General features: G+C 39.9%; 1 protein-coding gene across 10 annotated transcripts in view; it reads right to left on the bottom strand.

The window, feature by feature from the left end:
- The window catches only part of fgfr3 (fibroblast growth factor receptor 3), a 78,348-nt gene extending 66,198 nt beyond the window's left edge, over positions 1-12,150 (bottom strand). For 6 of the 10 annotated variants that reach the window (XM_007568587.2, XM_016679933.1, XM_016679934.1 and 3 more), the window contains exons 1-2: positions 11,660-12,149; positions 4,738-4,961 (exon numbers count right to left, since the gene is read on the bottom strand). In XM_007568587.2, the coding sequence (XP_007568649.1) occupies positions 4,738-4,885 (148 nt within the window). In that variant the 5' untranslated portion in view covers positions 4,886-4,961; positions 11,660-12,149. Of the gene's footprint in view, positions 1-4,737; positions 4,962-11,659 lie in introns of all 10 variants that reach the window. The other 4 variants (XM_007568584.2, XM_007568589.2, XM_007568585.2 and 1 more) reach the window with 1 other exon arrangement.
- Between the last annotated feature and the right edge of the window lie 1,469 nt (positions 12,151-13,619).

Raw genomic sequence — 13,619 nt, 5'->3', positions numbered from 1 at the left:
ATCTCCAGCATCAATTCACCCGGCTTTCCAAAACACTACTTTCTCCTTCTTTTCCAACATTTGGGAATGCCACCATGCCTTTGGAGAAATAAACAACGGCACAGACTTAATGGAAACAAGGGGACTGCACGTCACACTCGCTCACAGACAGACCACAGAACCGCCTCACTTTACTAATGCACACATAAAAAGCAGGGAATAGGTCTGGAAATGACTCTAGAAGCCTTTTTAAAGCTTGTTTCATGATTATTTTTTAATGGGTAGTTCTGTTCTTTGGGTGAGTTTTTTTTTCCTTTTTTTTATAAATGAAATTACATGCTTTCAGGGCCTTCAGTGGAATAAACCCTCCATTGAAATAATTACAGGTTTTATATTTAAAATCTTCCATAAGTGAAAGGCAACCATTAGGGTTTTTTAAGTAGAAATAGCAGGGAGAGATTTGTTTTCCAGTCAAAAACATTCATCACCCACACTCAGTGGTCACATACATAAACAACACAAAACGTGGGCAAATTCATAAGACAGCATCAATACAGCTGCTGAGCAGATAGCTAGCAGCCTCACACCTTTAGGTTAAATATTATAACCTGTAAGCTTTCAACAACATTTCAGCACCTTCTGATTAGTATTCATCACAAACACACATATCCATCTACCATTCACCTCCTCACACACACACATCTCCTCACACACACACACTGTAACACACACACAGTCACAGGCTGTAAAGCTAAAGGAACTTCCCAACTCAGGGCTGTTGTGGTTGAGGGGAAGTCATGCCATCTGCCAGTAAATGACAGTCGTTTTGCCCCCACTGCTGGTCCATCTGTGGACTTGGGGAACTCTGCGGGAGGACAAAAGGCCGACAGGGAGACAGGCCGCAGGCCGGACATGCCTACTGGGCAGGGGGGGGGGGGATCCCAGCCTCTCCAGGACATGCAGAAAGGTGTGGCAATGTTGCAGCTGGATGATTCCCTTGGAGTTCACTTCCAATTATCATTAAAATAGCCACAAAGTGTAGCGTTAAAGTAAAGTGAATCAAGGCTAAAACAATTTGTTGAATTAAACATAATTGTGATTAATCAGGATTCATTGTGATTCATCACGATTAATCGATTACTGAAACAGTTTTGTAATCTATCTTAAAACGTGTTTTCAAGCTTCTACTTATTTGGACTTTAAATTCAAGACAATTCACAGAAGGAACATTTTCTGTCATTTGTAATTTCTTTCCAAGAAAAGGGAATCGGACAATTCTCTTAGTGTTAAAGAAATCACAGATTTTATTTTTAAGCCATGTTGCCTAGTTATACTTGAGGCCTTCTAAAAACACGTAGCTGCCTATTTTAATAGTTCAGACACAGTATTCCTTAATACGATGGATGCAAGTTATCGATTAATGAGTTAATCTAAAGTTGGATGATCTTATCAATTGACTTACGATTAATTGATGAGCTGCAATTTTCTCAAAAACCCGAGTTTTCTCTTGTATCACGAGGGACGACTATCTTTTTATAACCAGATAGGCAAATTTTTTCATAATGCTGAAAAAAAAAAAATATATATATATATTTTATTGTTTTGTGTAAATTGTATTACGTACTGACTGACTAAATAATAAATTGTGTTTTTTACCACATGATTAAACTTAAGACATAATTATGAAATATAACAGAACAGGAATGTCTTAGGTTACTGAACAGAAAAAGAAAGAATAACTTGTTGAGTGTTTATATTTTAAAACAGAACACAAAACATACTTTGCATCCCAAACTGGACTTTGTTTGGACTGTTTTACTTTCCTGTTTTTGTATGGCACCGCCATCTTTATTTCTGTATCAACTGGTTCCACTTAAGGATGACCAACGGTGCCCTCTTCTGGATGGCTGTAAAACAACGTTAAGATAATGTCTAAACAGTTAATTAATTAGTTAATCAGATGGAACTAATTATAATCAAATAAGCCTTTAATCAACATTAAATCTTAAGTCAATTAACTGTTTGCTTCTTTCTTTCATTACTACAGTCAGTGGAAATTGTCTTGGCAATTCAGTAAAAGCCAACATCCTCAGTCTTCCTTGTCTCTTGGAAGGAAGACAAGGAAGACAACTGGGGGCACAACCAATCAGTGGCGAAGAAAATGAATGGCGCTCCTGGATAGGTTGCTTTACAAAAAGCAGCCTGTGGTGTATCAAGGTGTGTTGCCTTTAGGTTTCTCAGCTTCTCAAGCTACATTTTCTTTCAAATATTTAAAGTATGCTCTATGAAGAAAGTCACAGTTAGGCAAATGTTTTAATGAATAGATATAGAGTCACAAAAAGGGCAAAATATTATTGTAAAAGTTGCTTATTTCTGTCCTTTCATCTCTAAGCTTAAACTTTATTGCCACACTGCAATATCTCTAAATGGGCTCCTTTATGTTCCATTGCTTGTGTACAGTTGTCTGCCTGGTTTACAGTATCTGTGGTGATAACATCTTCGATGCAGGCCGCTTCTTTCATTTCAAAAATTTTAAGTAACCAACAACAGAGACACTGATAGTGAGATAAAGTCGCATCATTTCATCAGAAAACACACTTTCGTCCGTCTCAGATCAAGCGAACCATCACACCATCGTGTGTAGAACCAGCAGCGACGTGAAACTACTTCTCAGAGTCTCTGCTGCATTTCTGCAAATATACGAAGCAGTTTAAAAAAAAGTAAAAGCCAAAGCAGAAACAAAACCACGCCCAACATGATCAACCAGCAGATGCACAGAATCACAGCAGCTCTGTCGTATCATTGGGGCTGAGCATGAGGTCAGACGCCCCAAGCAGCTTTTTCACTTGTTTCATTTGTAGTGATGGAATTCCTCAGATGACATCATATTTCTAAAGCTCGCTCTGTCAGGATTTTCACTCTGCAATCACACACATACACACATTATGAAAGCATATTAGATGCAATCCACGACCCCTCCTGTGAGCCGCGTTATCTGGAAGATAGCCCCGACGTGTTCCTACACACACACGAACAAAGTGGGAAAGACAAATCTGGATCCTCTCCAGAAAACACACAAGCCCTCATCTTTGTTAATGCAACTGCAGCATGTGAAGAGTGTCAAAAGATCGCTTCAAATGGCTTTTGACTTAAAGAGAAGAAAATAAAGAGAAGAGAGAGAGTGAGAGAGAGGGGAGGAGGGAAAAAATAACTCTTGGCTAATGCCTCAGGAAAAAAAAAAAGATTACAGCGCTCTGTTTGGGGCTTTTTTGCGCAATATGGAGAGATTAAAGAAAACACAGTTGACGTTTACTTTGGATTGATCTCTGGGCATGTCTGCGCCTCGAGAACAAAGAGGAAAAAAAGAGAAATCACACTGAGCTCAGCAAACCAAAAACACTCCAATTAAATCCCGCTGGGAGAATCAAAAAGAACATGTTTACATAAACAATAAATGTCTTCTGAAACATTTCTGTTTATTTGAAGTTAGCGGCGCGGTGAGATATGACGGGGATGAAGAAGCTGCTCAGTGTGAAGTGTCCAAAAGCAGAACATTTAGGATGGCTGTAAAGTATTCACACCTCTGTGAGAGTCTGTCTTTTGTCACATTAAACAATCAAAAAGCATGTTATAAGAATGGACTAATGACTGCAACTAACCATTATTTATTTCATTATCATAATCAATAGAATATTTGATTTTCCTCATGATTAATCAATTAATCAGATAAAAAAAGATAAATCATGCAAATTTTTTCATTTAAACATTTAAGCCTTTTTATGAAATGTTAGAAATACATTGGAAGATGCGAATAAATATTTCATTGCCTAAAATGTTTGTACAGTTTTTTCTATTTGCTGCTTAGAGTGTGTTGCTCTTTAAGGAAATTGATTTTCTTGGAGTCCGTATAGTCCAGATTATAATAAATAAACTTCTAAATTAGGTGATAATTATTTCAATAACCAATTTATCACGATTAATCATTTCATCCCTGGGAAACCTCTTGATTTTTTAGCCCAATGTGTCAAGTTAAACCGTCAAAAAAACAAAGTAAAGCAGTTCATCGTTGTGGGAATTTTCTACATTTTCTTTTTACTTGCTCCTTCTTTGTTTATATCTCTCAGCTGCTCTGACTCAGACGGATGGAGCGCCTGTCACTCGTCACAGATTTTTAATTAGTTTTACATCTGGGATTTGACAGGCTGTGAAGAAGTGATGATTATTTTCATAGGGCTTCATATTCACAACATGATGCTGCCACCACCATGTTTCACCATGGGGGACAAAGACTGCACTGAAATTTGTGGTTGTGACGTGACAAAATGTGGAAAACTTCAACAACTATATGTTTTACCCAGTGTATCATGAGCCTGGTGGGTCACCAGGCTTTTCATGCCTCGCCAGGCTAAGAGCTTGTTTGTTTTAAAAGTTTGGGGTTTTTTTATGTACCAGTAACCAGTAAGAATACAAGCCTCAACGCTCACTCAGCTCACTCAATGCAAACCTGTAAAAGTGCAACTTATAAAGGTTTGCTCTGAGTGCACAGTGAGACTGAGAAGAGAGCATATATGTTTCCAGCCAACTTTTAATATTAACACAACAACATTGTGGGTGGGCCACTGGTGACCAGGCTTAGCACGTTTTCTGGGGGAAACCCTGACCTCCAATATTAGCCATTCTGACAATCCACTCATCTTAGCAAAAGCAGCAACTAAAATGTAGATTTGTGCTAACAGGGGGCGGGGCCCCGCATCCTACCTGTGGGCTGAGCGGTGGGCAGCCTGGCTGGAGAGACGCAGAGCGGCAGCAGAAGGGAGAGCCAGAGTGAGCACCACAAAGCCGTCATTCCTCTGGACGGAGGGGCCCGACGCAGAGCAGCAGGGACCGACTCCAACTCAGGGCCCATCCTCCACCATCCGCATGCTGTCTCGCTGAACGCCGGCCGCAGACAACGGAGGGCCTGACCACTTCCTGCCTCCGACCTTTAAAAAAAGAGAGAAAAAAAAAGACAAACATGGAGTCAGAAAATCAAGCCGTTTAGACGTCTGGGTGTTCGTTGCGAGAGAAATCAACATCACGTCGAACCAAAAGCTGAAGAAACGCCGCGGGCTCTGTACGCACCATCCAATATTTTGACATAACATTCTGTACAGATTTTCAAGATTAGAGTGGAAATCCCTCCTTGCTGTTTTGCTCTTGCAGCACACCTGACTGCTGAGATGGGTTAGCAAAGATTCGACTCAGGAAAAAAAACAAAAAAAAAAAAACAGCCGTGTGCCAAAATCCCAAAACCTACAAAACGAGTTTATTAAGTCATCTTCAAACTGCACTAATAGAGCAGATTTGTGTATTTTTGGAGCTAAATAACCTTTCGCAGGACTCCGCTCCTGCTTGGGGGAAATTCCTCTCCGTGGTCTGGCAGCTGATTGATGAGAACCTGTGGCTCGTCCAGCAGGAATACCCAAGTTTAGAAGTCAGTGTGAGTTAAGTGTGAGGAGCAGGAGGGAGGCAGAGACACGGCAGGTACAGAGCGGGATGATGAAGAGCTCTGCCCTCTGTTTGTCTAAGCGGGGAGAGGCTGGAATGTACCGAAACCTCTGAGTGAAGTGCCCAAAAAAAGCAAAGTACAAACCGCCCAGTCCAAGCAGTCGTAGTACCACTGGTAGCTTTAACCTTAGCTGGTCTCCCTCCATGCTTAGAATGCTCTAGTCTACTGGTTCTCACATGTTTTATGACAAGACTGCAAGTACAGAAAAGAGTGGTGCAACAGAGATGTTTTAGTCTGTTGTGTTAAAAATTTGAAAAAATTTTAAATCTTGCAGAAAAATTTTTTTCTGCAAGGCTAAGCTGTTTTCTCACCCAGTACTCAGGTAGACTCTGTTTGATTGGGGATCATTTTTCACACTGTACTGTGTCAAACAAACCAAACCTTTCAAAAAACCTGTTCCCCTCCTCGCCTGTGGTGGCGCTGCAGCAAGAACAACTGGAGAAAACAACATGAATACCTCAGATGCAGACATGAGAGTAACTTCCTTCTTCGCAAAATGTTAATGAAAATAGAGTGGCGTCAGATTTGAGCAGCTTTAGATTTTCTCTTATGACTTTGGTAAAAATACAAACAACAACAAAAAAAACAACAGACATTCCTCCCGCTAGCGCTAAACTTGCATGTTTGTTTTGGTTGATTTGACCAATCCCTTCTGCTCCTCCTCCGGAAATACAAACAACAAGATATTAATAAATATGGGTTATTAATATTAGTCCAGTTTTACTTATCAAATCGATACAAACATATTTAAAAAATAACAAAAAAAATCTGCCAATACCAATATGATTTAGTTTTGTGTTTATAGTCTCTACATCACTGTTTAAGTGCAATGCAAATATATTCATTTGAAGTTTTCCACATCATGAAGAATAGCAAAAAGAAAACTACTTATAAAAGAAATAACGAAGAAGTCCTACTTAAAGTTTGCTTTAAATAGGAAACTTTTAAAGCAGAAAGTTGCCTTTTTGTTATGTAAAAGAACAAGCAGACGCATGAAAGAAAGTGGTCTGATCAGACTGAATCCAAATTTTACTCTTTGGCTTATGAAAACGCTGTGTTTGACCACACTGTGAAACATGGTGGCGGCAACATAATGCTGTGGGGATGCTTGGCTTCCACCACAGAAGCTGGATGGAGGAAAACTCACAAAAAGGAAGGAGGGAAGTTCACCTTCCAGCCAGAGATAAACTGGACTTAATGTTTTGGATTGAAATATGTGAATGGTTCAGAATGGCTCAGTCAAAGTCCAGGGCTAAATTGCAATTGAGAATCGAGCAAGACTTGGTAATTGATGTTTACAGACACAGAAGAAAATCCTGAATTGTTTTCCTCCCACTTCACAATTATGAGCTACAGTGGAGAAGGTCCGGAGGTGTGAATACTTTTACAAGGTGCTGGAACTGCTTTTGTATTTCCCTTGTTAAAAACTGACACCACCCTTTCTACTGGGCATCACTTAAATTAGCAAAAAAGCCACAAAGTCTCAAAGACACACCAACACTTTGGTGCACACACAAAGGTGTGTTTTCTACACACACAGTCCAGAAAAAAGCTTGTGTTGTCTTTCCTCCTAACCGTGCTGTTTTTCTTTCCCTGTGGAGGAACCGTGACACATTCCTTACTCAGCACAAACTGTGAGACTTTGGTTGCACCTTATCAGTTTTCTGCACAGAAAACACCAACTTAGACCACTTAACAAGACACACACACTGAACTCACACACATTGTCCTAATCTAAGCACTACACCTTTCATGCTTGCACACCCCTCAGCCTTTCATATTCTCCACACCTCTTCTTCTCCCCTCTAAGCCCATCGTGGGTTTGTGATAAGACCCCGAGTACGCCACTAAAAGCGCCGCTGCTTTGTTCGCTTTGGCAAGCACAGAAACATCCATGCTGCAATAACAGTATAAAATGAATAATCTTAGCTTTTCTTTACATATACATTCGCTGTGACTTCAGAGATCTGTTTGGACAAGTTGCATGGCAGCCTCTCAGCCATGTGAGACAGTAACAGCTCTGATTGACTAATGGAGGTAGTTTAGATGAAGACGTGGAGGAGAAAGCAAGTGTTGCGTGTGACAGATGGCATTAAGTTGAGACAAATCATCGTTCCCTGGAAGAGGACCGGCTGATTTAAGTTTTCTTTTGACTGCAGAGGAACTTCTCACCAACCGTTACGAGACAAACAGAGACGCAACAACCGGACAGAGAGCTGACTTGTTCTTTTTCAGCTCTGACCTTTGACCGGCAGGTCAAATGTACAAAATGAAAAGTTATTTTCTTTCCCCTATTTAATAAATCAATCCTCTTTTAAAAGAAAGTGCAGCATGTGAGACATGGTAGAACCCCCCCCTGAAACTTTGTAAAAAAAAAAAAAAAAACTAAATTGGAAATCTGTACCAGCCTGGTCAGTGCATCTTTACTGATAAACTCATCAACTTCTAATAAAACTAGATCTCAGTGAGGAGTTCAAAAGCAGTTGTTATGCTAATATTGTCTTAAAGCGTAGAAAGAAAAACAGAACCAGAGCGGTGAATAAAACATGAACATTAATCATGCAGAACTATTTTCACACTGTTAAAGCTCAGAGGCAGAAAAGGGGCTCCGAGAACAGTTCAGAACTCTGTCACTACTACCCACCACCACCTCATCCTCCTTAATGAGGATCAATTCAACAGAGTCACACTTCTCCAGAGGAGAAGGAAAACCCAATAGTTGGGCTGCAGTCATCAGCTGAAGAGGCGTTTGGAGTAAAAACGGAGCTTCAAGGTTCCAAAAAGACGAGAATCAGCCTCACATCAGAACATCAGAACTGCTTTCTGTCATGAACACTCGCCTTCCTGACCCTTCGCCTCTCCAACCACTCAGACAGCTCCACATCAGAGCACCAGCCTTCAGTGACAAGAGATATTGATCAGCTGAGAGGCAGGGGAGTGTGTATGTGTGTGTGTGTGTGCTTTCTGCTTCAGGCTGCACAGAGCCCTACGACTGAAGAGAGTCAGGCTCACCTCAGGCTGACACAGATTTACACGTTCACACACACACTGAAGAATGAACAAGACGTCAACTAATGCTATGCATCACAGCGGCTCAATAAACACTCCTATAAACTATGCTGCCTCGCACGCACGCACGCACGCACACACACACACACACGTTCTAAGTCGTTTTGTTTGTTTTTTTTGCCAAAAGTGATTATTTTTGTTGTTGCATAACTCATCTTTTAGCAACAAATGACTCAGCCCATTACTTTAGGAAGGTGACCATATTTATATTTCCCGTGAATATGTTAGTAGTTGCAAAACGTAAGTGTTGGAAAACGCACCCTGAAAATATACTAAGAAATGGTAGTGACAGTACGATGCTGAGGGGCTGATTTGTTTCAACTGATCAGAACAGAGCTGAACACTGACCAGTCCCAGGAGATTTAAACAGACTGATTACAATGGCCTAATCAAAGTCCAAACCTAACACCTATTGAAAACCGGTGACAAGAATTAGAAGCTGGTGCTTACAGAAGCTATTCATGAGCTTGAGCTATTTTGCAAAGGCTGCACAAGAATACAAATGCACTACACACTTTTCAGATTTTAAATTTTTTTTTCCTTCTACTTCACAGCTTTTTACTGCACTGTGATGATCTGCCACTTAGAATCCAGATAAAAAATAAATTGAATTTGTAGGTGTAATATATAAAATATATACATGTATTATAAGATGTCATTTTAATAAAATTGCTGAAATTGTGTCACAACCAGCCGTTTTCCTTTTACGAATAAGAAACATTGAAGCCATCGAATTCATAAATAGAAAGGAAGAAACAATGAAGCGCCATTACCACGAGCTAAATGAGTGACTGAAAGCAATCCCGGCAACAAAAAGAGGCAATTAGTTTCACATTTGGAAGCGAAATGTGTCTGAGTAAACCGGTGGGCGGTATTCCTCGGGTCAATACGTGAAATTCATTTACAGAATCAGTTAAACTGTCATTATCCGCAGCATCCCCGTCTCTTATGGATCCCTGTCATTTTCTGGCCTTTGCCAGGACCATGAACCAGACCAAGTGGTCAGAACCACCCAGTCCAGAAGACTACACTATAAAAACTGATTTTTGAAGCCCTTGAATTTTAGTTTGTAAATTCAGAGGCTGAGGTTTATTTTGATAAGAAATCCTGATCAGGATTTCAGTCGAATTCATTCTGTTCACGTTGGGCTGCACGTATTAACTTTGTAAAAGTTAGCTTACGGTTGAGAAAGTTTTGCGTTGAAGCACTAATCTCAGCTTGCATCCAGCTTTGGAAGTCAAACTCTTCAGCAAACTGAACCGTTGCCAATAAACGGCACAGTTTAGCTGCGACTGCCACAGATTTAATACGTTCACCACTGTTTCAGTAACATTTTATTCCCTAATGACCAACACATTCTTCTTTAACATGCCATTAAAAACCAGATGGGAAGAGCGATCAAAAACGGAGAGAATTTAATGAATCTGCACGGGAAAGAAGCTTTTCAGAAATTGGTTGTCCCTCGTTTAAGCACTTCTTTTATTTTTTGCTGTTAAACTTACAAACTCTACCCAGAAATGTTGACTAAAACTTATTTAAATGCAAACTGCAACACAACTAATACTGTTTTAGTTACATTTTAGACTTCTATCAAAATTAGTGTCCTTTTTTTAATCTCTTTTTAACATTTTAACATAAGGAGAATAAAGTTCTTGTTGGTCCTTATTGAGGATCCAGCAGGAGTCAGTGTGAAACCAGGGATTCTGAGTATCCAGATAACTTTGTTGTGTGCAGTCATTCCTGCAGCTGTGAAACGTGTTGATTAATCCGAGCTTGAAATGTCTGAAAAATATGTCAAGGAAGATGACTCTGCATAAAAAAAGTTAAATATAGGCTGTTAAACGGTTAATTCAGCAGCTTTTGCACTTCCAGTTGAATATTAAAACATAATACTGTTTACTGTTCTGTTTCCCCACACACACACATTTAAGCCTGTATAGAAGAAACAATTAGAACTTTAGAAAAATAAATTAATTCAGTTGATTAAAACATTTTTTTAAATTACCAGAATTTAACTTTTCTATCTGCACGTTTTTAAAACTTGTGCGATTTCAAATGTCTGTTAGCTGCTAAGCAAAAAAAAAAAAACTATCCTAAAATCTACCAGAATTAAATAAGAGCAAACAGCTACAGCAGTTTTATTGGTGAAATCCTAACAGATTGTTTTATTAGTGTTTGTGCTGCTGTCGGGGGAGAAGAAACCTTACATGTAAGAGATGGAAAACCGGGGGGAAACTTGCAGCTTTCTGGAGAAACTTTAGATTGGATCAAGGAGAATATGAAAGACGAATGGAGGGGATAAGGAGAGGAGGGGGGCCCTGAAGCCCGGGAAGACGTCACCGCTGCAGAGAGGAGACAGCTTCACCCACCCAGTGGAGGATGCCATGGCGCTGTATACTTTCTGAAAATAATCACTATAATTTTCTATTTCACAAATATATGATTTATTTATGACGAATAGAAGCTGAACCAGTCTTTTAACGCACACATAAAGATAATTAAAGATGTCTCCTAATTGGAGTCTAAACCTGCACAATTAAACTCCAGCCACATTCCCCACATGTTCGCGGTCCATGCATTTTCCACGATTTTTTTTTTTTTTTTTTGCCTTCTTTTTCCCTGGAACCAAAAGTGGAACTTTAACAACTAGAAGAAATGTTTTAGCTCAAATCAATCAACATAAACGAGACAATGCATTAAAAGCATTAAAATATGTGTATTTTCCGAAACCCTGGTCAATTTTCCTGAAAACATAAACCACAATGAGAAGGGTGTCCGAATCTCGTCCCCGAACCAAACAGACACGAGAATGACGCACAAAATGCGCACGGACTGCGCATTGATTGAGCCGCTGCCTCTGCGCCGTTTGTGCAGCTTTGATCCCGTAAATTCAAGTTGGAATCGGAATAGCGCAGAGTGAGACACTAAGAGCTCCAACCTGTCACAAACCCAACACAAAGAGGCAAAGCAGTGTTCAGCTAGTCTACCTGTAAATAATAATAATAATAATAGCATACTCCTAATAATAATAATAATAATAATAATAACAGTAATAATTCTTACCTAAATTAGTCAGTTCTGACAGAAACTCAGCCTTCAGGTTCCAGATGTCCCGCAGCTTTCATGAGAAGAAAATCAACCTCTATTGACCAGGAAACTTTAGGAAAATCCACCCGACTGTTGTCAGTTTCTGTCGTTTTCAAAATACACACAAAACCCGCCACGAAGCCGTCCGAAACACTCCTCGAGACTTTACTGAAAGTGTAGCTCGCGCTGCGCCGCTGCCACAGCCAGCAGCTTGTCCTCCACTACATCCAGCTCGGTCCACGCGCTCCTGCTGCTGCTGCTGCTGCTCACACAGTCCAAACGGTCCAAAATACGCTCATCTCCTCCCGCGCGTGCGGCGGACTGGAAGACTGGGAAAGTGCGCTCGAGGAGAGTTGAACGCGACTCGTCCGCTTCTCTTCAGAGAGAATGACTCTCGCGCGCTCCGTCTCCACTAAGCAATCAACTCCCGACTGGGGAGTCTCCGCCGACTGCTCCTCTGTCAAGTAGTGGGGAGTTTGCAAGGTGTTGTCGTAAAGTCTGCTCAGTTCAGACACGTGCGGTACTTCCGTTGGCTACTTTCAAAATAAATTAGTTTCCCTAAATATCTTGGCTCGATTTTTTTTTCCGACTGAAGTATTAAACGAAATGTCAGAATCCAGGTATAAGAAAACAAAAAAGTTTCGGCTACTTCTGGAAAATCATCCCCCCAAAGGACAACGTTTTATCGCGTATTTCAGGTTTTCAAGGAGTAGATTTTTCTTCATTTGACATAGTGAAATTATCCATTCATATATTTTGCCCCACTTATTTCGCGGTTTCTTTTAGATAGCTTTACTTTATTCTATGGAGCAAAATGCCAGAAAAAAAAACATGGAAGAAAACCTGTTAAAGGCGATAAGGAAATTAAACATACAGCCAGACTAACGGTGATTTACAGCAGAGTCTATTCGGGTGCTGGAATAGATCAGAACATGCGGATGGTTGGTTAAATTTCCATACTGTTTTTACTGTGAAAAAAAGCTGATAGCTAACCCGTCCGTATATATTAAAACTAAAAACATTTTGTTGGACTCTTTAAATAATTTCTTTTTTAATGTTAACTATGCAATATTGCTGTTGCTCTATCTAGTCCGATATGTTTCTGATTGAAAATATTTCGGTATATAAAAAATGTGAAGCTGCTCTTAAGATAAATAAATAAATAAATAAATAAATAAATAAATAAATAAATAAATAATAATGTCATCTATAGATCCCTTGTCAGGGTATCAGGATGGGGAATTATTTATTCCCTTTTACTTTGAAAACGGAACACGTCGATGTCAGCGTGTGCTTGCGGGTATGACGATTCTCGCGCTCGCGACACCTCTTGCTTTCAGCGGGACGCACGTGCACACGCCGGAGGGCAGGACCGTTAAAAAGAGTTCGGTTGCCCGCCTCGGACCCCTGGCGGCTCCGCTGAGGGCATGAAGTGATGAAGAGGTCTAAGGGATGAAGCGCCTCCCACGCTCTTCTTCTTTCACTCCAGAAACTTTCCCTCCAAGGCTCAGAGCCCCGAGCTGTTATCTGCCTGATATCATGCCTGGCTTTGGCTGGGGGGCTGCTGGTTGTTTTGGGTTTGAACCAACAAAACAACCTGTTTATCTACTTAGAAATATTTCTAAAGGTTAAAAAAGGAGCAAATTAAATTTGTGAAAGCTGAAAATACTTTAAAGCTTAATGGTTGAAAACCATTATGTTTCAGTTTACTGTTATAATAATGACAATATTACATCTAAGGACTAGGTTTCGTTCCAAATATTTAACTCATTAAGAAACAAAACAACAAAAAAACCTTTTTTCTTTTTTTTTTCTTTTAAAACCAAAGTTTATTGTAATTTTTCATGATTTTACGTCACTGACCAACACATTGAGAAAAATAAATCTCAAAACCTGTGACATCTACTTGTATTCACCTCCATTTTGTATATATATA

This window comes from Poecilia formosa, unplaced genomic scaffold (assembly GCF_000485575.1).
Source record: "Poecilia formosa unplaced genomic scaffold, Poecilia_formosa-5.1.2 Scaffold227, whole genome shotgun sequence".
NCBI lineage: Eukaryota > Metazoa > Chordata > Actinopteri > Cyprinodontiformes > Poeciliidae > Poecilia > Poecilia formosa.
Note: the sequence above shows the minus strand (reverse complement) of the source record. Positions and strands in the feature narration are given on the sequence as shown.